Genomic DNA, 26,835 nt, shown 5'->3' with positions numbered 1-26,835 from the left:
TGTTTTTACTTCCATGAAATCGAATGCTTTTTCCTGCTGATAGGGTCATATAATGTATTCCTTCTTTTTTAAATCTATGGAGACCTCCAAATGATGAATACATTTTTAGTAAGTCAAATTAATATTATATATGACTATGTGACTTGCATGGTACAGATAGTCTGTATTAAAGAGAATTCCAAGGAAAGGATTTACGTGTCTTATATTATTCCAAAATTAGCTGCATTCATCTGTTCAGATTACCGCTTGAAAATGAGAAGTCTTCAGATTCTCTAGGCCGAGGACATCAATTTTGTTCCTAACTTGTCCCGTTGCATAACTGTTTGATTAATCTCCAGGCATTTCCTACCTTGGGCTGAAGCACAAACCACTCATCGCTTGGATTTTCAAAGTTCCATGAGTCAAAAGGAATCTCCACCTCCCCGAGGAAGCTGTTACGGCCGAATCGATCATGATGCCAGACCGAGAGCTGCAGAGTTCTCGTCTCCAGCTGGGTGTGGCTGATGGTGTACTGCAAAGGAGAGTCACAACATTACACTCCACGTGGATGGCTCTGCCCAGTTCTACGACAGGCTGAAATTTACTTTCACCAACTTTCAGGCCATATGCACTTGTAATACGAACAAAACAAACACAAAAAACCACCATATTTCTCCTTGTTGGTGCTACAGCTGGGGTTCTAGGCCGTACACTTATTTTGTGTTAGACCTTCAACTGAAAGATGTATCAGCCAGTTATTTAAGAAAAAGTCAATAAACTTCAAATAGTACATAAAAAGGGTTAGGTAATGATGATTGCCCCTTTCCAGTTTTACCTGGTTTTCATCTGTGAATTGTTCTTTTTTTTTTTTTTTAAAGATTTTATTTATTTATCAGAGGGGGGTGGAGAGCAAGCACAGGCAGACAGAATGGCAGGCAGAGGCAGAGGGAGAAGCAGGCTCCCTGCCGAGCAAGGAGCCCGATGTGGGACTTGATCCCAGGACGCTGGGATCATGACCTGAGCCGAAGGCAGCTGCTTAACCAACTGAGCCACCCAGGCGTCCCTGTTCTTTTTTTTTTTAAGATTTTATTTATTTATTTGACAGACAGAGATCACAAGTAGGCAGAGAGGCAGGCAGAGAGAGAGGGAAGCAGGCTCCCTGCCAAGCAGAGAGCCCGATGCAGGACTCGATCCCAGGACCCTGAGATCATGACCTGAGCCAAAGGCAGAGGCCTAATCCACTGAGCCACCCAGGCGCCCTTCTTTCTTTTAATTAACATATAATGTATTATTAGCCCCAGGGGTACAGGTCTGTGTATCATCAGGTTTACACACTTCACAGCACTCACCATAGCACATACCCTCCCCAATGTCCATCACCCAACCACCCTCTCTCTATCCCCCCCCCCCCCACAGCAACCCTCAGGTTTTTTTTGTGTGTGTGTGTGATGTGAATCATTTTAAAAAATCTACTTTGTAAGCTTAATGTTTGCTGCATCAACTCTCCAACTTCTCTGTCTTCTTTTTTTTTCTTTTCTCCTTTTTTTTTCCATTTATTTATTTTCAGCGTAACAGTATCATTATTTTTTCACCAGACCCAGTGCTCCATGCAATCCGTGCCCTCTATAATACCCACCACCTGGTACCCCGACCTCCCACCCCCTCGCCACTTCAAATCCCTCAGATTGTTTTTCAGAGTCCATAGTCTCTCATGATTCACCTCCCCTTCCAATTTACCCCAACTCCCTTCTCTCTAACTCCCCATGTCCTCCATGCTCTTTGTTATGCTCCACAAATAAGTGAAACCATATGATAATTGACTCTCTCTGCTTGACTTATTTCACTCAGCATAATCTCTTCCAGTCCCGTCCATGTTGCTACAAAAGTTGGGTATTCGTCCTTTCTGATGGAGGCATAATACTCCATAGTGTCTCTGTCTTCTTCTAATCATGACGAGAACCCCCAAATCCAGAAAAGTCCTGTCAGTGAGGAAGTTGCAAACACCAAACTTCATCAAGTCTCGCCTAAGTGCAGGAGGGAAGAGACCCGCTACAGAGATGGAGCAGAAAGACAATGTTGCTGGGGTAGCTTCTCCTTTTCAGCAGAACGTGATCCACAGCCACATGCCTATACACCCTTGAACCTCACAACAGGCAACAGGTGGCCAATCACTACCACAGGAGACACACTGCAGGCTGTTTCTGGATCTTGGATTTGCTTCTATACCCATCCTTGCTGTTCCTGGCGTGACTGGCTTTGGCTCCCGGCTTCTGGAATTTGCCACATCACTCTATCTGTTCTGCTAGGCTCGTCTTTGCTACCTTGTTAGAGCCGCCAGATTCACCCCCTGCCCATATTCACTCATTCTCATTTTGATCTGTCTTCATATTGGCTCCTGCTTCCAAACACGACCGCACTGATGGATGTCCCCACTCACCAACTTCCTGCTATGGTGGATTCTGACTCCCTTACTCTGGGTACAAGGCCCGTACATTTTCCTGCGACTGGCAATAACTTCTACATTCCAGTCTCCCCGGATCCTTCTTACCATGCTAGATTGGTCCAGGGTGGGAGAAGGGGTCATTACACAGTAGCCCATGGGGGAAGTAATGTCTCCAGGAATGTGGCCTGGGTTGTGTCTTACCAGGGCCACTTTCTTTGAGCTTCCTCAAATCCAACCGTGCATCTCCACTGTTCATTAACCATGGGCCTAAATTTAGCCCAACTCTGAGATCTGACAAGAAATAGCACAGACTCATGCTGTGGGAGCACATCAAGGAGTGTGTACAAAGTGACTTGCTAAGTTAGTGTCAAAACTGTGACAAACACCTTTTAAGGGGAACTAGGAAAAAACCTCTTTCCCAAGGGTGAAACATATTTTTTGACAAGATGCATCAGCTCAGGGGCGCCTGGGTGGCTCAGTTAGTTAAGTGAATGCCTTTGGCTCAGGTCATGATCCCGGAGTCCCAGGATCGAGCCCCCCATGGCTCTCAGCTCCATGAGGAGTCTGCTTCTCCCTCTGACCTTCTCCTCTCTCATGCTCTCTCTCACCGTCTCTCTCTCAAGTAAATTAAAAGAATCTTTAAAAAAAAGATGCATCATCCCTGCCGTGTTCCTGACCTTAGCTGGGGGGAGGCGGGTTGGAAGAAGGGGGGTGGGGTTATGGACATTGGGGAGGGTATGTGCTTTGGTGAGTGCTGTGAAGTGTGTAAACCTGGCAATTCACAGACCTGTATCCCTGGGGATAAAAATATATGTTTATAAAAAATAAAAAATTTAAAAAAAAAAGATGCATCAGCTCAGATGCAATTTCACTGGATCATCTTTTCATCAGGTGTCATGTTAGCAGCAGCAGAGAAATAAACAGAGTAAAGATGGCTTACAGTTCTTCTTTTCCAAGAACTCTTAGAAAAGCTAAGAGTAAAACACAGATTATTCAAATTCTGCTTTTCTAAAAGATATTTAAACCTGGACATGCAAATCCCCCATAGTCAATTTTAAACCAATGAGGGTATGAATGGTGTCACTTGAGTGAATATGAGAGAGCCTGTACATACCTTTAGTGTCTCATTGAATTCTGGATTGGTGCCTGTTCTGATCTTGGTCTTGCGCTTATTGTTTCTGGATTTGTCAGGAAGAAGGTACGACTTGACATAACTGTAGATGATAAAATGTGAAAGTAATTATTGGGAGACCTCTACTTTGCAAGGAACAGTAAGGGACTTGGGTGAACAAAAGAGGTGAAGGGAACAGGTCATCAGACATGAGAGAACCAAAGAGAATGTAGTCTACATGGCAGGATACCTTAAAATATAATTCCAGGCTTCCAAGAAGAGAGAAGCAGTTAATGTATAGTGATGAAGAGTGTGTGCTCTGAAATCCAGCCAACTAGACTTGAATTACTCTATGCCTCAACAGTTTTGGTAAACTCAAGAACTTACTTAACTTCTCTGTGCCTCAGTTTCCTCTTCTGTAAAACTGGGATAGTAAGAGTATCTAACTTATGGCCTTGCAAGGATTAAATTGGTTGATACATACAGGAGCTGACATGTTATATCACTCAACAGATGTCATCTGTTCATAGGATCAATTCTCTCCCAAAATACTGTAATGTTATAGTCCTCTCCATTCTGATGTCAGGACTTCTGATGAGTGAAATCAATGGAAATGTGGAAATGGATGAATGAAGGAAAACAGTGAAAAAGAACAAATAGGAAATAACAATCCAATGTCACAATAGCTATCCCTCCTGGAGCAGGGGCACCAAGGCAGACTTAGAAATGCACAAGATGTACCAGAGTCCTAAAGCATATTGATCAGGGCTTTAAATGACCTCCTTCCATGCTACTCTGAATGATTATATTGGTCCTGAAGCCCTTGGATATTTAGTTAAGGAAGGAGGTGGACCAATCTATACTCAGAGTCTATACTCTTTTGTCTGTTTTTAAAAATTTTTAAAACATTTTAAGTAATCTCTACACCCAACGTGGAGGCTCGAACTCAAAACCTTGAGATCAAGAGCCGTACCCTCCACCGACTGAGGCAGTCAGGTGCCCCACTCCCATTTGTCTATCTTTAGACACCTGGAAACAGCTTCTCTGAGCTGTTTATTGGACCTAGGTCACCTGTTACAGAGGAGAAGGATAACCCGACCGGCCTCAGATTGAGGTCCTTGGAAATGCCTGCGTACAACATTAGCCATTGACAGGCATCTGGAAACTTGGAGGATTCTCATCACTCCCGGAACAGATGTGAGTGGCTCACTGGGACTAAGCTATTTGTAAAAACAGTATGGCTGAGGCAGAACATCTTCTTTCCTTCACGGAGACTGGAATTTTGGTACGTGACCAGTTGAGGCTCTAAATGAGCTTCCCCAGTAAACAGTTCTTCAGAACTTCGCCACACATGCCTTATATCTTTGTGGCTGTGAGTCTTCCTAGTAAATCATCAAGCCTGGCAATGACCTTGGGAGCCCCTGACACATCTTTCATCTAGCTCCCTTCCAACGTACCTATGGTCCATACCTGCCTCCCCGCTGATATCTGGAAACCTGAGAGCCTCAAATTGTCCTTTCGAGTCATTCAATTGGGCTAACAGCTTGGTGATTTTCTCTGGAGGGTCTCACAGAACAGGATACTCAGCGATCCCGGGGAATGACGACGTGTCAGCCAGCCTCTACCTCAGAGTGGCCTCTGGGTAAACTACCAATAGTCCTGAGTCATGTTGACTCATAGCTTTGGAAAAATCAGATAATCACGGACACAACCATTATACATACACTTAGAGAGTATTTAGAAGGGTTACACAGGAGGAAAAGGACAATCGACCTTCTGAGAAGGCTCTGAATCAAGAAGAACGCTAAGACAAAACCACACACGCTGACAAAGAGAGCAGTGATTGAAACAATCCGAGGAAAACGCTGCGTGCTTACGCATCTGTCCTCTGTTTCTTTTCATCTCCTATGGCCAGATTTCTGCAATTCTTGACAAAAATGTAGAGCCCGCCAGTTTTGTAGCAGTAGCTGATGTGGAGAAGGATTTCACCACTGACCTTCACGTTGCCATAGTCCCCTGTTTCACTGTAAACACTCATCATGCTGTTAAGGCTGGTCTGGAATAAACAAGATGAAAAGAGGTGTCCAGTGTTATTCTAATTAGCTCTACACAGAAACCACCCCCTTTATTCAATTATAATTCTTATTCTTTATAATGAGGAACAAAATCTAGGGTGAGTGAAGAAAAAAAAATCACTTGTTTTGCTTGGTTTTCTGGTATTATATAAAATCCAAGCCTTACAAGGGACAAGAAGACTTAAAGAAGCATTCTAAAGGCAGGCAGGAAGCTTGCTGATAGGGGAAGCATTGCCTTTCTGGGCAAGTGGATAGCCTTTGTTTATTCACTTCTAATGAATACAGGGTCATTAGGGGCATTTCCTCAATCTGGAGTCCTCTTCCCATGCCTGTAGCTTTTGTCTCTCTCCCTGGAAGACTCAAGGTCAATCTACTTCAAGGTCTAGAATGCATCCATCTGGACAAAGAGAAGCTCATATATTTCGTACTAGCAGGAGCCACAAGTTTCTTTCTCTGATATCCACAGAGAGCCTTCCAGCAGTCTCTGGGAAGCCTTAACAGCGGCTTTACCAAGGGCATGCCAGAGCATCATAGACCCTGGGCTGCCGTGAAATCCCCAGGCAACTGTTTGGGTTCCAGAGGTAGGTCAAAGACTAGGGCTTTGCAAACCCTCTGCAAAATTACCACCCACAAAAGAGAACACAGAACAACCAACACACTGACAAACAAAATAAAAGGTAATAAAAAAGTCCAGATCCACCAGAATGAATTTCTGATTAGACACTAGTGACAAGAGACACAGTTTAAATTAAATGTAACAAAATTACCCTTTAGTACCCAAACTGTATCTTAGCAACATGACCGTCACAAGAGACCACGTGGAAGGCTTTCATGAGTGACCTAGCAGTTTCAGGAGCCCTGTCGGTGAACCACTGGGAAGGCCTAGAGTAAGTCCAAAGAGAGCCTAGACTTCCCACTTTGTCTGTTATGCGCAATGAAAGTCAGGACATTTCTCTAGTTGCACAGAGACTGATCAAAGAACAGGATGCTGGCAAAGTGGCCAGTATCTCTTCTAAGCTTAAGTCAAGGGCAAGAGTAAACCAAGAATTTCATAATTACTTAGAAATTATAATGGGAGCCAGTGAGTGATCTCATTTTTCTTCCCTATTCCTAAAACAAAACAGAATTTTCATAACAGGTGGCTTTGAGTGGTGCTTTTCAAACTTTAATTGCACATAAATCACCAGGGGATCTTCTTAAAATGATTAAGATTCTGATGCAATCAGTCTCCCGGTGGGGTCTGAGAGTCTTCCTCTCTAGCTCCTAGGTGCACAGTTTGAAAATGTGTATTGAGACATCCCAGAACACCACAGCAGCTTCCCAAGGGGACCACGGGGGCATTTTTAAAATTTCAAGAGAAACGCAGTGACATCAATCAGACACCATGCGAACTCTTAGCAGTAGTTCACAGTGTCAACATTAAATCACAATTTATTCTTTTTCAGTTAAGTCCTATCTGTGTGAAGCTGACTTTTTGACAACTGCTGTGAAAAATAAGTAAGTACTAGATAAAAATCAACACGGAACAGGAAATAAAAGTGGTGCTGTCCAGTCAGATGCCGAGATTTGACGAGTTGTTAAATGCCCAACAGATACTCACATCCCAGTAGGAAGGATTAAGGGCTATTTAAGAATGGAATAAAAGTATTTTTCTTTCAATGTATGCATATTATTGTTTTGCATGTCTACTAAGTTTTTTTGGTCTGACTGGTGTGGAGAACAAAGGCAAAAGAAATATATTTGGCAAATACTTCAGATAGACAGGGTGACCTTCCTCCAGGAGCTCAAATATCTCAATGTTCATACTTTTGCTAGAGTCAAAAGGCAAGCTTAACTTGACATGAGCCTGACCTCCAGGATCCCATAAGTCTTCTTTAATAGATATAAAACCCCCTTGGAAACTTCCTTAAGCTCTACCAGCCTCCAAGATACCAGTTAGCAATCATCCTCCAAACGTATGGCCCCCTGGTATATATCTGAAGGGTCTCATGCCTCGAGTTTTACTAGACAGTAGTAAATGACCTTATCTTCAACAGCAGCCCCTCAAGGTCCTGGAAACCTTGCTTCCAAATTCCTTAGAGACTTATGCTGTCCCCGACCCCCTCCCAACTTGAAAGTGTATAATCAGTCACTCCTCATGACCCTAGTGTCGCTCTTTCTGTCCCGTGCTTGAATAAAACCGCCCTTTTTACACCAAAGATGCCTTAAGAATTTGTTCCTGAACCACAGCATTCCGCTATATATCACCTATCACTAGCTACTTAATAAATGGATTCATCAGGTGTTACTTTTGACTCAGGAGCTGGATGGAAAAAATCACTAGGGGCTCTGTGAACGGACAAAGTGTTCGTCTCTGCCCCAAGTGAGGCAAGGCTGCCGGTCCCGGGACTATTCTTTGACTTCCAAGGGCTTCACGGGTAAGCCACTACGCCCTTGTGTTACATAGGAGGAAACACTGGCTCAGAGAAATTGTTGGCAGTGCCAAGACACAGAGTAAGAGCTCTGGATTTTTAGTCTGAACACCTTCTGAACACTCAGCTGTGCCAACACCACGTCTCTCTCAGTAGCCACATCTTCAAAGCAGTCCTCAGTGAGCAGCGGGCCCCTAATGATAGGAAACTTAAGAAGCCATAAATGCTGAAGCTTGGGAGAAGTTAAGGCAGCTAAGGCAATTTTCCTACTAATCAAACTTTATACTCTTAACCGCGACAACGTTGAGATTTAAAATAGGGATATTTCTGGGGCGCCTGGGTGGCTCAGTGGGTTAAAGCCTCTGCCTTCAGCTCAGGTCATGATCCCAGGGTCCTGGGATGCGGGATCAAGCCCTGCATCAGGCTCTCTGCTCAGCAGGGAGTCTGCTTCCTCCTCTCTCTCTCTGCCTGCCTCTCTGCCTACTATCAAATAAATAAATAAAATCTTTAAAAAAATCAAAAAATATAGAAATATTTCTTCTAAAGGTATCTCATTAGTGGTAAAGCATGTGGAACCCTATGTTCTTTGACTGGCACTTAGGTTCTAACATTTAATGAATTTTTCTTTCCTTGAGATACTTGGATTCCGATAACGTTGTTTACCCTTTAAAGAGAAACTCCGGGTAACGGTTCACAAGTCAGAAAATGATACATGCTGGAAAACCTGCCCACCTAGTCAGATTCCGCATACCATGAAATTTGCAAAGCATGGTTGGAAAGAAGGAAAAGGAAAGACTGAAAACTCACAGTGTCTGAGTCCGCATCAGGGACACTTAGGTAGGTCCACTTCCTGTCACAGCCTGGTTGAGAATTCTTTAAGAAAGTCACCCAAAGGTCAAAAGAGAAAAGGGTATTAAAGCAATGGACAGAAATCAGAGGACCAAAGAAAAAGATTTACACAGACACAGACACACAGACGCGTATGTGGACACGGGGGCCCCTAAAGACAGCCTCTCAAGCAAAGCCTTGAACATGAAAATAAAAAGGGACATTATTCTACAGGCAGTGAGTGAGAAGCTACGGCCAGTGTCTGAGGAGGAGAGAAAGCTGACCAGTTCCGTATTTTGGGAAAATGACGGGCAACAGCATGGTGGGTGGTTCAAAGCGGACAGAATGGTGGCAGGGAAAGAAAGCCATCATCAGAGACCTGTGACAGATTATGGGCTTGCGCTGATGAGAGCCTGAATTAGGGAGTGAAGAGGTTTTAAAAACTGAGTGAGGACCATGGAAGAAGAGAGACGGAAAAGCTCACACAAAATTCGACCAAAAAGTACTCCGCGGGCAAAGGGCAAGCGGGAGATTATAGTGTCTTTTAACTCGCTGTCACACATATTCTCAAGAACATTCCCCTCCCCTTTGGGAAAAATACAGAAAACCAAAAAGGGAAAGAAGAAGCTTCCAGTCACAAGCTAGAGAAGCGCTTACGGTTGACAGGCCACTTGCTAGACTGTGGGTGTTGGCAGAAAACCGGGAGGATGCTAAGCCATGAACACCTTGCTCAGTCTCTTCCAAGGAGTCCTGAGGAAGAAGGAGAAAATCAGTAGCTTGTTTTATTTCTTTTCTAGAAAGAAACTTTCTTCTTAAATATCTAAAATAAAATACCTAAAATAATAAAATAAATATAAAATAATAAAATAAAAATAAAATACCTAAAAAATCCTATCCAAATATCTAGAAATCACCCTAACCTGAGGTTTCTTTTACTATCCATCCAACCTGAATATACTTTATGCCACAGAACTACAAACCTAAAAATAGGTAAAATAATGAATTTTATGTTACATATATATTTTATCACAATACAAAAGTTTGTGTAATATTTAGAATTATAATTTCCTTGAAAGGGTCATAGAGGGGCACCTGGGTGGCTCAGTGGGTTGGGCCTCTGTCTTCGGCTCAGGTCATGATCTCAGGGTCCTGGGATCGAGCCCTGCATTGGGCTCTCTGCTCAGCAGGGAGCCTGCTTCCTCGTCTCTTTCTTGTCTGCCTCTCTGCCTACTTGTGATCGCTCTTTCTCTCTGTTAAATAAATAAATAAAATCTTTTTAAAAAATTTAAAAAAAAAAGGTGTCATAGAGCTTGCCAATAAAGTCATCAAGGTCTCTCTTGTTTTTCTTCATGAGAAGATTTCTAACTATTTCAATTTTATTTCTCCTGTCTAGAAATTTCAAATTTGGGGAAATTATATTTTTATAGAAATGTATTCATTTCATCTAGGTTTTCAAAATTCTCGGCATATCATTGTTGATATTATATCTGTTTTATCTGTAGTTACATTTACTTTTTCATCTGTAGTATTACTTGTTTTTGGCTTCTGTATTTTTTCCCTTGGTGGTCTTTCCAGAGATTATTTACCATGTTAGTGTTTTTTCAAAGAACCAACTTTTGTTTTGTTGTTTTGTGCTTTATCTTTGTTTTGTAGTTAATTTTTTCAAATTCTTATTCTTAATTGTATCTTTATTTTTTCATTCCTATTTAATTTTAAAAAATTATGTTCAACAGAGACTACATCATTAGTTTTTGATGTAGCATTCAGTGATTCATTAGTTGTGTGTAACACCCAGTGCTCATCACCACACACGCCCTCCTTAATAGCCATCACCCAGTTTCCATACCCCCACCTCCCTTCCTTCTGTAACCCTCCAGTTTGTTTCTCAGAGTCCAGAGTTTCTCATGGTTTGTCTCCCTCTCTGATTTCTTCCCATTCAGTGTATCTTTACCGTTGAGTTTAGTAATTCTTCTCCTAACTACAAGTTAAATTCATAGTATATAATTTCACCCCTTCTTCCTCACTCATATAGATATTTAAGGCTATATAATTTTGGCCCAAGTGAGACTTCTGTTGCATTCTTTACTTTTTATTGGTAGTATTGTTATTTTCATATAGTTTGGATTGTTTTTATAGGCTCATTAAGATTTCTTCTTCTTTAACCCAGTAATTATTGAGCAGTGTGTTTTTACTTGGCAGATCTATGGAGTAACTTAATGTTTTGTCATTAATACCATCATAATTGTTAAGGTCAGAGAACATGCTGAGTATGATTTTTAACAGAATTTTAAGACTGAGTTATTAGGTATACATTCTCTCTCACTTCTTTGGTCTTAGCTTTATAGTTATTAAGAGAGCAACTTTACTAGCTTATTTAATCACCTTTACTTTTTATATCCCTTGCAACATTTCCTGGGATTTCTTTCTCCTGAGTATTTCATTTAAACCTATTTCACTTTGAGCCTTTTTTTTTTTTTTAAAGAGAATCTTTTTTTTTTTTTAAGATTTTATTTATTTATTTGACAGAGAGAGAGATCACAAGTAGGCAGAGAGGCAGGCAGAGAGAGAGAGAGGAGGAAGCAGGCTCCCTGCTGAGCAGAGAGCCCGATGCGGGACTCGATCCCAGGACCCTGAGATCATGACCTGAGCCGAAGGCAGCGGCTTAACCCACTGAGCCACCCAGGTGCCCAACTTTGAGCCTTTTTATCTTGTACCCACTGTTGTTGTTGAAAACTCTGATATTAATTTGATCCTTGTTCATGTGTATGTAATAGGATTTCTCTAGAAGTTTTTTTTTAGGATTTTCTTTTATAATTTATATTCTTGATCTCACTATAATGTACCTATGTGTAAGTTATTACTTATATCTCATCTTTGGCACTTTCCAATTGAAACAGATTTTTCTTTAATACGAGGCATATATCCCAATTTTTTTTTTCTTATGGTCCCTTTTCTATATTTTTATCTTCTGCTTTTTCTGGTTATGCTACTGTCCAGTTGATAGCACTTAAACTATTACTTCTCATATTTATTTTTTAAAAAGATATGAAAACTTTCAAACATCCATAAAAATAGAGAAACAGTATAATGAACCCTTGTAACTGACCACCCAACTTACAATGATCGATATATTGCCAAAGTTTTGTCAGTTACTCTTCATGCTGTTTAATTATTTCCCACAGCTTTACTGAGGTATAATTTAAAAACCATAAAATTTGCTAAATCTAAGTGTATACCCTACTGTCTTTTAGCAAATTTATAGTTGTGCAAACATCAACATAATGCAGTTTTAAAAATATATCAGCCCAATATGTTTCCTCATGCCTGTTTCCAATCCAAGTCCACTCCTTTAGAAGCCATTAATCTGCTTTGCTTTCTCTGTAGATTCGCCTTTTCTAGATATTTCATATAAATGGAATCATACGTATGTGTCCTTTTGTGTCTGGCTTCTTTCATTAAGCATTGGGCTTTTAGGCCCATCCATCTCGTAGTGTGAATCACTGCTTCCCTCCTTTTTATTACTGAATATTATTCCATTGTATGGAATACAATGTATAATTTATTTATTCACCAGCTGATGGATATCTGTATTATTTCCACTTTTTGGCTTTTAGAATATATATATCTATGAATACTTGTGTGCACATCTTTGTGGGGAAATAGCTTTTCCCTTCTCTTAGACACTCTGGAATGGAAATGGTGGGTTGTATAGAAACTGTATGTTTTGCTTTTTTTTTTTTTAATATAATTTTTTATTTTTTATAAACATGTATTTTTATCCCCAGTGGTACAGGTCTGTGAATCACCAGGTATGTTTTGCTTTTAAAGACACTTCCAGGGGTGCCTGGGTGGCTCAGTGGGTTAAGCCTCTGCCTTCAGCTCAGATCATGATCTCAGGGTCCTGGGATCAAGACCTGCATCAGGCTCTCTGCTCAGCAGGGAGCCTACTTCCCCTTCTCTCTGCCTGTTTCTCTGCCTACTTGTGATTTCTGTGAAATTAAAAAAAATTTTTATTAAAGAAAAAAAAGACACTGCCAAGCTTTTATTCCTGAGTGTCTGTACATTTTACCTTCCTAAACATCAGTGTAGAAGGGCTTCAATTTTTGTACATCTTTGCCAATAGTTCTTTTAGCTGATAGCCATTCTAGTAGATGTTAAGTGGTATCTCATTGTAGTTTTAATATTTCATTTCTTTAATAATTAATAACATCTTTTCACAGTTATTGAATATTTATAAATATCCTTTGGCAAAATATCTATTCAAATCTTTTACCCATTTTCTAATAGGATTACTTGTCTTTTTTTATGTTGATTGTATGGGTTCTTTATATATTCTAGATACAAGTCCTTTTACAAATATATGATTTGCAAATATTTTACTCAAGTCTATGACTTTTCTTTTCTTTTTTTTTTTTAAAGATTTTATTTATTTATTTGACAGAGAGAGATCACAAGCAGGCAGAGGGGCAGGCAGAGAGAGAGAAAGAAGGAAGCAGGCTCCCCGCTGAGCAGAGAGCCCGATGCGGGGCTCGATCCCAGGACCCTGAGATCATGACTTGAGCTGAAGGCAGCGGCTTAACCCACTGAGCCACCCAGGCGCCCCTATGGCTTTTCATTTTTATAACAATGTCTTTTTAGATACAAAAATTTTAACTAAGGTAAAATTTATATTTTTCTTCAATGTATCATGCATCATACATTTGGTGTCATATCTAAGAATTCTTCGCCTAACATGAAGTCTTAAAGATTTTCTCCTAGCCTTCATTTTAGAAATTTTAGTTTTAGTTCTTACATTTAGGGATATAATCCATTTTGAGTTAGTTTTTATTCATGGTGTGTGTTTTTGGAGGTTTTTTTTTTTTATGGCATATGCATATCCAATTGTCCTATCATGATCTGATGAAAGATCCTTCCCTCATTGAATTGCCCAAAATCAACTGACAATAAGGGCTTATTTCCAGATTCTCAATTATATTCTTTTGATTTCCTATGTTTATGCCAATACTGCACTGCACTGATTACTATAGCTGTATACAATGTTTTGAAATCTACTAGAGAAAATCTTCCAACTTTGCTCTTTGAAACTTATTTTCTTATTCTGGACATTCTACATTTCTGTGTAAATTTTAGAGTCAGCATTTCTATTTCCACAAGATAGCCTGCTTAGATTTTAATAGGGTTTGTATTGAGTTTATAGATTCACTGGGAGAGAATATTGAATCTTCTAATCCATGTGCATACAATGTCTATTTATTTAGATCTTCTTTAATTTAGCTCAGCAATATTTTTCTAAATTTCAATAAAACTGTCCTACAGTTTTTAGACAAATTTATTCCTAAGTATTTTATTCTTTTTCTTGCTTTTCTTTTTCTAAATTTTTAAATTTTTAAATTAACATATAATGTATTATTAGCCCCAGGGTACAGGTCTGTGAATTGCCAGGTTTACACTTCACAGCACTCACCATAGCACATACTTTTCCCAATGACCATAACCCAACCACCCTCTCCCTACCTCCCTCCCCCGGCAACCCTTGGTCTGTTTCGTGAGATTAAGAGTTTCTTATGGTTTGTCTCCCTCCTGATCCCATCTTGTTTCATTTTTTCCTTTCCTATCCCCCAAATCCCCCACGTTGCCTCTCAACTTCCTCATATTAGGGAGATCATATGACAATTGTCTTTCTCTGATTGACTTATTTCGCTAAGCATAATACAATCTAGTTCCATCCACGTCATTGCAAATGGCAAGATTTCATTTCTTTTGATAGCTGCATAGTATTCCATTGTGTATATATATACCACATCTCCTTTATCCATTCATCTGTTGATGGACATCTAGGTTCTTTCCATAGTTTGGCTATTGTGGACATTGTTGCTATAAATATTTGGGTGCATGTGCCCCTTTGGATCACTACATTTGCATCTTTAGGGTAAATACCCAGTAGTGCGATTGCTGGGTCATAGGGTAGCTCTATTTTCAACTTTCTGAGGAACCTCCTTGCCGTTCCCCAGAGTGGCTGCACCGGCTTGCATTCCCACCAACAGTGTAGGAGGCTTCCCCTTTCTCCGCATCCTCGCCAGCATCTGTCATTCCCTGACTTGTTAATTTTAGCCATTCTGACTAGTGTGAGGTGGTATCTCATTGTGGTTTTGATTTGCATTTCCCTGATGCCGAGTGATGTGCAGCACTTTTTCATGCTATTCTTAATCTCATTTCAGATTGTTCATTGCTGATATACAGAAATACAATTGATTTTTGTATATTGATTTTATATCTTACAACCTTGGTGAACTTGTTCATTAGTTCTAGTAATATTTTTCTAGATTCTTTAGGATTTTCCATATATAGAGTCATGTCAACTGCATATAAAGCAGTTATTACTTCTTTCTTTCTAATGAGATGCCTTTCTTTCCTTTGTCCTGTTTCCTCCTTTTTATTTTTCCTTTCTTTTCTTTTTCCTCTTCCTAACTGCATTGGCTAGAATCTTCTATAAAATGTTGAACAGAAATGATGAAGGCGAAAATCTTTGTGCCTTGTTCTTGCACTTAGGGGGAAGAGCATTTTTTTCTTTTTTTGCCATCATGTATGATGCTAGCTGTAGGAATTTTGTAGAGGCCCTTTATTACACTGAGAACGTTCACTACTATTTTTTTGAGAGTTTATTATAAATAGATTTTGAATTTTGTCAGATGCTTTTTCTGCATCTACTGAGATGATGTGGTTCCTGTCTTTTATTATACTGATGTGCTTTATTACAGTAATTTATTTCTAAATGCTAAATTAATATTGCATTCATAGAATAAATCCCACTTGGTTATGGCGTGCAATCCTTCTTCATTACCAGACTTAGTTTTCTAATACTTTATAAATGGTTTTCCCATCTGTATTCATAATAGATATTTTTCTGTAGTTTTCCTTTCTTGCAATGTCTTTCTCTAGCTGTGGTGTCAGGGTAATACTGACTTCACAAAATGGATTAGAAAGTAATTTTCTGAGCAAATTTATGAAGAATTGATATTATTTCCTTTTCAAATATGTGATAGACTTCATCAATGAAGCAGTTTATTACTCAGCATTTCTTTAGGGGAAGATTTTAAATTACTAATTCAATATTCTTTGTTTTTAGATTTGAGAGAGAGAGAGAGAGCATGCGCACACACGCAAGTGGAGCGTGGGGAGGGACACAGGGAGAGAGAGAGAGAATCTCAAGCAGACTCGCTGGTCAGCATGGAGCTTGATGCTGTGCTCAAACTCATGACCCTGAGATCAGAACCTGAGCCAAAAATCAAGAGTCAGATGCTTAACTGACTGAGCCTCCAGGCTCCCATTTAATTCAATATCTTTTTTACTTAAGTATAATTAACATGCAATGTTATATTTGTTCAAGGTGTATGATATAATGATTCAAGAATTCCAAGTATTTCTCAGCACTCAGCAAGTTAAGCATACTCTTATCCCCTTTATTTCATCCATCCCCCCCAACTCCGGTCTACTCTGGCAATAACCAGTTTGTTCTTTGCATTTATAGGTTTAATTATGCTTTTGGTTTGTTTATGCATTTCTTTTTTGATTTCACATACACATGAAATCATATGGTATTTGCCTTTCTCAGACTTATTTCATGTAGCTGTATACCCTCTAGGTCCATCCATGCTGTTGCAAATGGCAAGATTTCATTCTTTTTGAAGGCTGAGTACTGTTCCATTGTATATAGACATATCTTCTTTATCTACTTACCTATGGATCCACACTTAGACTGTTTCCATATCTTGGCTCTTGCAAATAATACAGTGATAAATATAGGGATGCATGTATCTTTTCAAATGAATGTTCTTGTTTTGTTTGGTTAAATACCCAGTAGTGGAATTACTGGACTATATGATAATTCCATTTTTCATTTTTTGAGACTTGTCATACTGTTTTCCACAGAGCCTTCATCAATTTGCATTCCCACCAACAGTGTATGAGGGTTCCTTTTTCTCCACATCTCCACCAACACTTGTTATTTCTTTTTGACTCTAGCCTTTCTGACAGATAGAAAGAGATAGCTCATTGTGGTTTTAATTTGCATTTCTCTGATGCTTAGTGATGTTGAGCATCCTTTCAAGTGCCTGTTGGCAATCTGTACGTCTTCTTTGGAAAAAAAAAATGTTCATGAAAGTCCTCACTGTTTAATTGGATTGGTTTTGTTTTTACCTCGCCTGAGGAGATACATCTAGAAAAATGTTTCAATACCTGATGTAAAAAATTACTGTTTATGTTTTTTGCTAGAATTTTTATGGTTTCAGGTCTCACATTTAGGCCTTTCATCCGTTTTCAGCCTATTGTTGTGTAAGGTGTAAGGAAATAGCCCAGTTTCATTCTTTTGCATGTTATTATCCAGTGTTCCCAGCCTCATTCGTTGGAAAGACTGTCTTTCCCCCTTCATATTCTTGCCTCCTTTGCAATAGATTAATAGACCATTTAAGTGTGGGTTTATTTCCAGGTCCTCTATTCTGTTCCCTTGATCTCTGTGAATATTTTTATGCCAGTACCATATTGTTTTGATTATTGCAACTTGTAGTATAGTTTGAAATCTGGGATTGTGATATCACCAGCTTTGTTCTTCTCCAAGGTTGATTTGGCTATTTGGGGTCTTTTGGTGGTCCCATACAAATTTTAGGATTATTTGTCCTAGTTCTGTGAAAAAAGTTTTTGGCATTTCGATAGGGATGGCATTAAATCTGTAGATTGCTTTGGGTAGTATGGACATTTAACAATATTTTTTCTTCCAGTGCATGAGCATGGAATGTCTTTCCATTAGCTTACGTCCTCTTCAGGTTCTTTCATCACTGTTTAGTATATGTGCTGCCGAAGCGAGCACTCATCACTGTTTATATAAGTTTTCAGAGTATAGTCTTTCACCTCTTGGTTAAGTTTATTTCTATGTATTTTATTCTATGTATTTTATTCTTTTTGGTGCAACTACAAATGGGATCATTTTTTAAATTCCTCTTTTTGCTACTTCATTATTAGTGTGTAGAAATGCAACAAATTTCTGTGTATTAATTTTATATCCTGTGACTTTACTGAATTCATTCATCAGTTCTAGTAGTTTTTTCATGGAGTCTTTAGGGTTTTCTATACACAGTATCATGTCATTTACAAATAGTGAAAGCCTTATTTCTTCCTTACTAATTCAGATGCCTTGTATTTCTTTTTCTCGTCTGATTGCTGTGGCCAGGGCTTTCAGTACTATGTTGAATGAAAGTGGTGAGAGTGGACATCTTTGACTTTTTCCTGATCTTGGAGGAAAAGTTCTGAAGCTTATGTTAGCTCTAAGTTTTTCATATATGGCTTTTATTTGAGATATATTTCCTATAACGTCCCTTAGTTTAGAATTTTTATTATGAATGGATAGTGTACTTTGTCAAATGCTTTTTCTGCATCTACTGAAATGATCATATTTTTTCCTTTCTCTTGTAAATGTGATGTATCATGTTAATTGATTTGTGAAGACTGAAGCGCCCTTGCATCCCTGGAATAAATCCCAATCAATCATGGTGGATGATTTTTTTAGTTTTATTTTTTCAGTGTTCCAAGATTCATTGTTTTTGTATAACACCCAGTGCTCCATGTAATACATGCCCTCCTTAATACTGTGGTGGATGATTTTTTAAATGTATTGTTCAATTCAGTTTAATTATATTTTATTGAGGATTTCTGCATCTGTCTTCAGCAGACATATTGGCCTACAATATTTTTCTTCATCGTGTCTTTATCTGGTTTTGGTATCAGCATAATACTGGCCTTACAAATGAATCTGAAAGTTTTCCTCCTCTTATATTTTTTGGGAATAGGAATTGACTTTTCATTAAATATTTGGTAGAATTCACCTGTGGAGCCATCTGGTCCTGGGCTTTTGTTTGTTCGGAGTTTTTCTATTACTGATTCAATTTCATCATTACTAAATAGTCTAATCAAATCTTCTATTTCTTCCAGATGTAGTATTGGTGTTGAAGTCCTTTGCTTATCTAGGAAACTCTATCTCTTTTTCAGTTCTGAAAAGCTTTGTTGGGTGTTCTTCGTTGTAGGTTTGTTTTTTTTTTTTTTCCCCTTTCAGCACTTTGAATATATCATGCCACTCCCTTCTGACTTGTGAAGTTTCTGATAAAAACTCAGGTTATAGCCTCATGATGTTTCCCTTGTATTTAACTATTTTCTCTCGCTGTTTTTAAAATTCTCTCTTTATCGCTACCCTTTGCCATTTTAATTATTATGTGTCTTGATATGGACCTCCTTGGGTTAATTTTATTGGAGAATTTCTGTGCGTTTTGGATTTGAATGTATGTTTCCTTGCCTAGATTGGGGAAGCTTTCAGCCATTATTTCTTTTAAAAAGTTTCTTGCCCCCTTTTCTCTCTCTTTTTCTTTTGGGATCCCTATAATGTAAATGTTATTATGCTTAATGATAGTGTTGACTTCCCATAAGCTATTTATTCTCATTTTGTATTAATCTTTTTTTTCTTTTTGTTGTTCAGCTTAGTTGTTTTACATTACCCTGTCTTCCGGATTGTTGATTTGCTTTTCCGCATATTCTAACTTGCTGTTGATACCCTTTAATGCATTTTTAATGCCAGTTATTGAGTTCTCTAGGACCAGAAATAGTTTAATAACATTGGAATTAGCTGTTCTTTAAAGGTTGAAGAGAAGTAAGCTTTGAAGCCATTTGATCTTATAGCCTCCCCCTCTGCTTTCTCTAGTGGATTTAAGAAAATACTTTCCAAGTTTATTTACTCTAGTAAATAACACTGAGTTTTAAAGATAAGTTTCCTGTCTTGCTTCGGAAAATTACATTAATGTCATTTAACATTTGTGCTATATCTTTCTTCCAAGGAATTCTAATTGCATTACAGCAATTAGAGAAATCAGAATCAAGATATTAGAACTGGAAGGAACCTTAAGAATAATCTAACTTAACCTTCACCTTTCGTAAATGAGTTCACATAAACATTAATTTTCACATAATTTAGTTTCAGTTAAGGGGGTAGTTTATTAGAGGTAACTTCAGATGTAGAAATGTTCATACAAGCTATATAGTCAGCTGAGTTTAGTAAAATTTGGTTTAGGAAATGTTAGGATCCTTTACTTTCCAGGTTTAGATGAAATGATGTTAATCCAGGAACTGAAATTCCCAATAGGTATTTTTTTTCCTTTACTGAAAACCTTCACTCATTAACCTGATTACCAGTTAATTTTCCTAAATCATTCTTTAGCTGTTTTTAATGTATTGAATGTGAATACTAATAGGAACAGATAATCATATATCTTCACTTTATTCTTCCCTAAAATTGGAAAGGCTTGGAACAAGACTGTCCTTTCCTCATGATCATGACTTTCTTCCACATCCAACTTACCAAGTCTTTGTCTAAAGCCCCAGGGACGGACTTGCTTCTTATGTTTACAGTATTCTCTAAGTCTTCCGGATATGACCCACTCAGATCTAACTCAGATCGACTCCGGTCTGGAGGAAGGAAGAGAGAAGGAGAGATAGGAATCCAGCTAATTTTGTTAGAAGATTATTCTTCTTATTGCAAATATTTTATCTTTTTTTCCCATTCCTTCTAGGCACAGGGCATAGAGTGTCATGAAAGCAACAGAGTCAGTAACTAATATTAATACACTAATGTACTTTGTATTTTTTTTTAAAGTATTTGAACACTGGGATACAGATGGCCCTTCTTTTCACACATCTGTATCTTTGGGGTAAATACCCAGTAGTGCAATTGATGGGTTGTAGGGTAGCTCTATTACTAATTTTTTGAGGAATCTCCACACTGTTTTCCAAAGTGGCTGCACCAACTTGCTTTCCTACCAACAGTGTAAGAGGGTTCCCCTTTCTCCACATCCTCTCCAACACTTGTTGTCTCCTGTCCTGTTGATTTTGGCCATTCTAACTGGTGCAAGGTGAATACTTTGCTTTTAAAAATATAATTAAAAAAATGATGCACAACTCAGTAATACTGTGGGCAACTTACTAAGGCACGGTTTACTTACACAGAGCAGTTCTATATCAAAGTCCTGCTAAAATAGATAGAGTTGCTCATAATGAGAAAGACTAATGAGAGCCATCACATGCTTGAGTTTGAAACGGTAAATTAAATAATGCAGAAGGACTTAGGACAGTGCCCGACACAGAGTATGTACTCCATAAACAGGAGCTGTTGACCAGAAGTAGGAGCAAAATGATCTATGAGGTTGGCTTCTATGCTCGTTTAAAATTTTCCTCTTAATGGGAGAACTAATCTTGTCGTCCCAATCAAAATGCAACAATAGCCACATATATTTAGAAAGCGCTTTGGGAGCCCCCCCCCCCGCCCCCATGACAAAGAATAGGCTCCCCAGCTCAGCACACAGAATCTAGCCTCAGGCTTTATGTAAATATCGTCATTAGGTATAACAGTTAACTTTCTCCTGTTGAGGATTTTGTCATGCTTTTAATTCTACACAAGGGACATAAGCTTTATAACTACAGCATATTTCTCTAAAGAATTTTCTTATTCATAGGTAATAAAATTACAACACAATTAATACCTGCTTCCCAGGGTTGCTGTGATGAAGAAGTGGAAGGATATATTGTACTGGAATATACCATACAAATGAAAAACATTGTTACTGATACCTTACTGCTGCTTGCAAATAACTCTTTATTTAAACCACAGGACAATTCATCTGTCTAGACATAAGGCATTTATGTCTACCATGTCAAATGAACGATCATTTCCTTGAATTCTGGGAAAGCGCCTCTATCTTTCCATCAAACGAACCAATTCTATGTCCTACATTCCTGTACCGACATTTGGTACAGCTCTGAAACTTGGCAGTGATGCCTGACAAGAGGGTGCACTTAATCAATGGATTTTGCATGAATGCAAGAGGCTCAGGGCATCACCTGGGTCTAGATTTAAGCTTTTCTTATGGAGCGGGACTACCATGATGAGTCAAGGAACAAATGGTGATTTTCTAAAGCATGGCACATCCACGGAATGTCACACAAGGCAGTTAATTTCAAGTGATTTAGTCATTTTTTTTTTTTTAAAGAAGAGTAATCATGCTGTAAACACCCACCTGAGGAGAGGGAGATCTCAGACACCGCTATGGAAGGTGTACCAGAAACATTTCTGCGATGACTCTTTGTGAGGTTCTCATACGTGCTTTCAATGGCAGCCAAATCCACGGAACTTTCAAAACCATGTCGCTTCTCACAAAGTAAAAATAATAATAAAAAAAAAAGCCAACATTATGATGACTGTAATTTACTTTAAAAGCCTCCCATCTGAATATACTTCAGTGTAACCATATTGACATCATATTCCTCTTTAGGGAGGACCGGTGGACATTGGCGAGGATCCTTATCATGAGTTCAGAGAACCCCGAACCCATCAATAATTTCTCTATAAAATCAATACCAAGAGGTTTGTTAATTAACACAGAAGTCACTCAAAATAATACTTCATTCACAAAATTGTGAGTGTTCAACTACAGGGTTAGCAAGAAAGATGATATAAGTACCTCCAATATTACAGGGCCCATATATGGGACTCTGGCTAGCTTCACATCTCCGGAGTAATGTTCAAGCTTAGTATTCTTCTTGTTCCTATGTTTATCCCCAGTTTCAACACCCTCTTTCCTCAACCAACCCTTACGTCCTCTACCCCCACTTAATGGAAGACCATGACCCACAATCCAGGTGAACGCATGGCATAGAAGGGTCCCCAGGACACTGCCCCTGCCTTGGTCCAGAGTCTGTGCTGATTGCTCAGTGCCACATCAGTTACTAAATATTTTGAATATCATTCCTTGTTAGGTTGCCAAGAAGTAAAATAATCAAATATCCACACACTTTTCTGGTTATTGAACAGTACTACTCACCGAGCTTCGTATAAAAATTTATGAAATTTTAAATATGCTTTTCACCTTATCAGCAAGTACAATTCAGACTTTAAATATCAAAAGAAATGTTCTATTATTCTTCAGTCTTTCTGAATGCCTTTTGGCATTTCCTTAAAAATATTACAGAATCTGACAGTTCCTAGCCTCTGCCTTTTTTTTTTTTTTTTTTAAGCTCATGATTATTTTTCTGAAGTCACATTCTAGGAAGAGTCGATATTTTAGATAAATAGTTTTTATATTCAGTATTTAGCTACTCTTGTTATTGAAGCATTGTTCACATATAATGGTAGTGTCAGGTAGATAACACAGTGATTCGACAGTTGTATACCTTTTGCAGCGCTCACCACAGTAAGTGTAGTCAACATTTGTCACCATACAATGCTTTTACAGTATTACTGACTCTATTCCCTAATCTTCTCCTTTTCCTCTCTGGGACTTATTTATTTTATAAATGGAAGTTTGTACTTCTTAATCCCCATTCACTTCTTTTACCAATCCCCTCATTTCCCTCTCCTCTGGTGACCATGAGTCTGTTCTCTAATATATAGGAGTCTGTCTCTGGTTCTGTCCCATTGGTTCATTTCTTCTGATTTTTAGAGTCTATATATTAGATAAATGGTATTTGTCTTTTTCTGTCTGATTTACTTCCCAAGCATAATATCCTGGAAGTCCATCTGTGTTGTCACAAATGCTATGTTCTCATTCTTTTTTATGGCTGAGAAATATTCCATTGAGAGAGAGAGAGAGAGAGAGTGTGTGTGTGTGTGTGTGTGTGTGTATCTACACCACATCTTCTTTATCCTTTCATCTATCAGGGGACCCTGGGGTCACTTCCATATCCTCGTTATTGTAAATAATGATACAATACACACAGGGCTGCAGATATCTTCTTGAATTAGTGTTTTGGTTTTCTTTGGGTAAATAGCCAGTAGTGGAATTACTGGATCATATGGTAATTCTACTTTCAATTTTTTTTTTTTTTTAAGAAACCTCCATAATGTTTTCCCCAATGGTTATACAAGTCTGCGTTCCCACCAACAGGGCTCGGGATTCACAACCTCCCCTTCGATCTCCTCGTTCTGAAGTCTAGTTTCTCGCCTGCAGTAATACAATGGCATCCTAACTGGCCTCCTGGCTTCTCCATTTGTTCCCCCACAAATGCTTCTCAGCACAGCCCCCAGATCCCATGTAAAGAGAAGCCATATCCTCTGCCCGTTTTTTAATTGAATTTTTTGTTTTCGGGGTATTGAGTTGTATAAGTTCTTTATATATTCTGGATTAAGGAGGGGCACTTATGATGATGAGCACTGGGTGATGTATGGAATTGTTGAGTCACTATATCGTACACCGGAAACTACTATAACATCGTATGTTAACTATACTGGAGTTTAAAAAAAAATAATCCAGACAGAAAAACAAGAAAAAAATTACAAAAAAGAAAAGCCACATCTGCTCAAACCCTCCAGTTGGCCTCATCTTATCCCAACTAAATGTCAAATTGCCTACAATAGTCTGGCCATGTTATATCCCTGAGCTTATTTCCTAGGACCCCTCTCTTTATTCACTTGCAACAGCTATGTTGGCCTTCTTGTTCTTCCTTGAACATACCAGGCATGTTCCCACTTCAGAGTCTTAGCACTGGCTGCTTCTATAGGGGATTAAAAATCTTTTAGCTGCTGGGTGGACAAGTGCATCAGCCATTCAAGGTGGAGCCCAGCCATAAGTAACTGGAACAGCCTTCCCCATATGTGTACCTGCTGAGTATCAGTGCTGCTCCTGCCCGAAGGGACACCTTGCTACAGACTCCTGCATGGCTGATTCTTTCACTTCCCACCACCTTTGCCTGACTAGGACCAAGATTTCTTAAGTATACGTGCCAGCTACATTTATGGAGTTTGCTGCTTAATTAAAAAAAAAAATCTAGATGCTCAGTCATTCAAAAGAACAACTTCCACGTTCCATATATATTTTATGCATAATGCAATTTATGTCTTCATTATGTGTTGGTCCCAAATTTTGGCAGTGTTCTAGAAAGGAAAACTATTAAAAATTTTCAAGAGTCTACTTGTCCTGATTTAAATCCGTGTGGAAAATGTTTCATGCAGGCAACTTACAAATGTCTTTACAGATAACATGGAGGATTAAAGGGGAGACTTCTAAACATTATTCAGGTTTTGTTTAAACCATGTAACCATCACCTTTGAGCCCGCTCCTTCTCTTTTGCTTCACACTTCTGGCTTCCCACCAGGAGCAAAGGACGTAGGAAGCTCAGTCTTGATAAAGAAGTTTCTACAATTAAGCAGCATAAACAGCATGCTTCGAGATACAGAGAACCCAAACCCAACCAGGACATGATGGTGCGGTCAGGTCTCAGAAGCTGGGGGTCCTTTTGCATTTGGTACTTACTCTAAAGCTGACTGAAGCCACACTGTGTGTGCTTGGGGCTGGTGACCTCTGAGTGATGGGGGTCACACCACTGCTCCGGCTGCTTTTCGGGGTTGAGGGGCCAGCTTCCTGGTCATTAAGATCGGATGAACCCGTGCTTCCCCTAAATGAGAAAGAATATTTTGGATTTAACATGGTCAGCAGCTACCATTTCCCTTTCCTCCTCAAAGACTCGCTAGATTCAAGCCCATCTGTCTGACTCTAGGGTTTTTGTAAGTGAGCTTCGCCCTTCCATTCCAGCTTTATTTCCCACTGCTCACCAGCATTCTCCCGGCTCCTAGACAGCCTCCTCACTGTCCTCTCAACCCACCACACCCATGGCTCCCACTTCTGCTTCTACCTTTAAAGCTTTTGTGGACACTCTCTCCACCTGCTATGCTGCTCCTGCTCCACTCTCTCCTCTTTGCCACTCCCTGTTTATGCAAATCTTCTCCATCCTTCAAGGCCTGGCTGAAGTCCAGCCTCCCCTTCAGTGTTTTCCTGACATTTACAAGGCTTTTCAAGCTCTGCTCAGTTCTTGTTGACTTACAGTCTTGACCCAACTGTGTAGTCCTTGACTACAGAATGTTTTATTTGGCTCCCCAAGAGATACACATATGTGTGCCTTGGTTCTTCTTTCAACCTAAACTCCCTGGGGACAGAGTTCATATTTGCCATGGTATCTCCACCACCTTCATAACACCTTGGTGCAAAGGAGGCACTCAGTACATATTTAATCAAAAAGTGGGAATTATGTTGTATTTCTCTGTGTTATTTCAGTGTCTGACTCACGGTACAGATTTAATAAACATGGTATAAAAATAATGACATTTGGTAAATGGGATTGACTCACTTTGTTTGCTAAAACTGATTCAATTCCATTCAATAATGATTAATAAAAAAATAGTTCCTGCCCTTGAGGTGAACACAATTTTCTCATTAAATGGGAATTTCATAACTCAGTGTAAGTTTTGACAAATTAGAGTTTAAGAGAAGTGCCTGTTCTATTTCATTATTTATCCTCAGTGAGCACAAAATACACCAAGAGGTAAAATAGAAGCCTTTGCGAATTTCCTCTTTTATTCACTACTTAATAAGTTATAAATGCGTCTATAACAATAAACATTTTACTGTTTAAAGCCTCACAGTGATAGTTAACAGTGATTAGAACTTACTGAAAAGATATGCTAAAGAAAAGATATGCCAAAGAAGAGAGAAATGGTTTTTTGTTTGTTTGTTTGTTTGTTTTTAAAGAATGACTGTGCAGGTGACATTACTAGAAGACAAATCTGGCAGGAGAAAGAACGGGCATTGACCGCTGCAGCTATCATCCACAGCTTATAAGTTTTTCAAGACTGTGCACCAGAGAAGCCACTAAAATCAAATCAAATATGCCCTGACTGATACAACTACTTACGACCGCCCTCCATCACTACATAAATAGAAGCTACATTTACTGAGTATTTTCTAGGTGTTTGACACTCTCCATTCCCCAACATCCCTGTTTAGAAAAAAAAAAAAAGATACCTATAGTCTTGTTTTTATTTTTATTTAATTTAATTTAATTTATTTATTTATTTGACAGATGGAGATCACAAGTAGGCAGAGAGGCAGGCAGAGAGAGAGAGAGGAG

General features: G+C 38.9%; 1 protein-coding gene across 6 annotated transcripts in view; it reads right to left on the bottom strand.

Moving 5' to 3' along the window:
* The window catches only part of SYTL5 (synaptotagmin like 5), a 140,915-nt gene that overhangs the window by 23,898 nt on the left and 90,182 nt on the right, over positions 1 to 26,835 (bottom strand). For 3 of the 6 annotated variants that reach the window (XM_013057493.2, XM_013057495.2, XM_013057494.2), the window contains exons 7-14: positions 25,185 to 25,326; positions 21,954 to 22,086; positions 20,243 to 20,349; positions 9,505 to 9,597; positions 8,827 to 8,892; positions 5,411 to 5,589; positions 3,537 to 3,636; positions 350 to 511 (exon numbers count right to left, since the gene is read on the bottom strand). In XM_013057493.2, coding sequence (XP_012912947.1) covers positions 350 to 511; positions 3,537 to 3,636; positions 5,411 to 5,589; positions 8,827 to 8,892; positions 9,505 to 9,597; positions 20,243 to 20,349; positions 21,954 to 22,086; positions 25,185 to 25,326 — 982 coding nt within the window. The remainder of the gene's footprint in view (positions 1 to 349; positions 512 to 3,536; positions 3,637 to 5,410; positions 5,590 to 8,826; positions 8,893 to 9,504; positions 9,598 to 20,242; positions 20,350 to 21,953; positions 22,087 to 25,184; positions 25,327 to 26,835) is intronic. The other 3 variants (XM_004754886.3, XM_013057496.2, XM_004754887.3) reach the window with 3 other exon arrangements.

The sequence above is a fragment of the Mustela putorius genome, unplaced genomic scaffold (genome assembly GCF_011764305.1).
Source record: "Mustela putorius furo isolate JIRA1106 unplaced genomic scaffold, ASM1176430v1.1 tig00003836_pilon_pilon_pilon, whole genome shotgun sequence".
NCBI classification, from domain to species: domain Eukaryota; kingdom Metazoa; phylum Chordata; class Mammalia; order Carnivora; family Mustelidae; genus Mustela; species Mustela putorius.
Note: the sequence above shows the minus strand (reverse complement) of the source record. Positions and strands in the feature narration are given on the sequence as shown.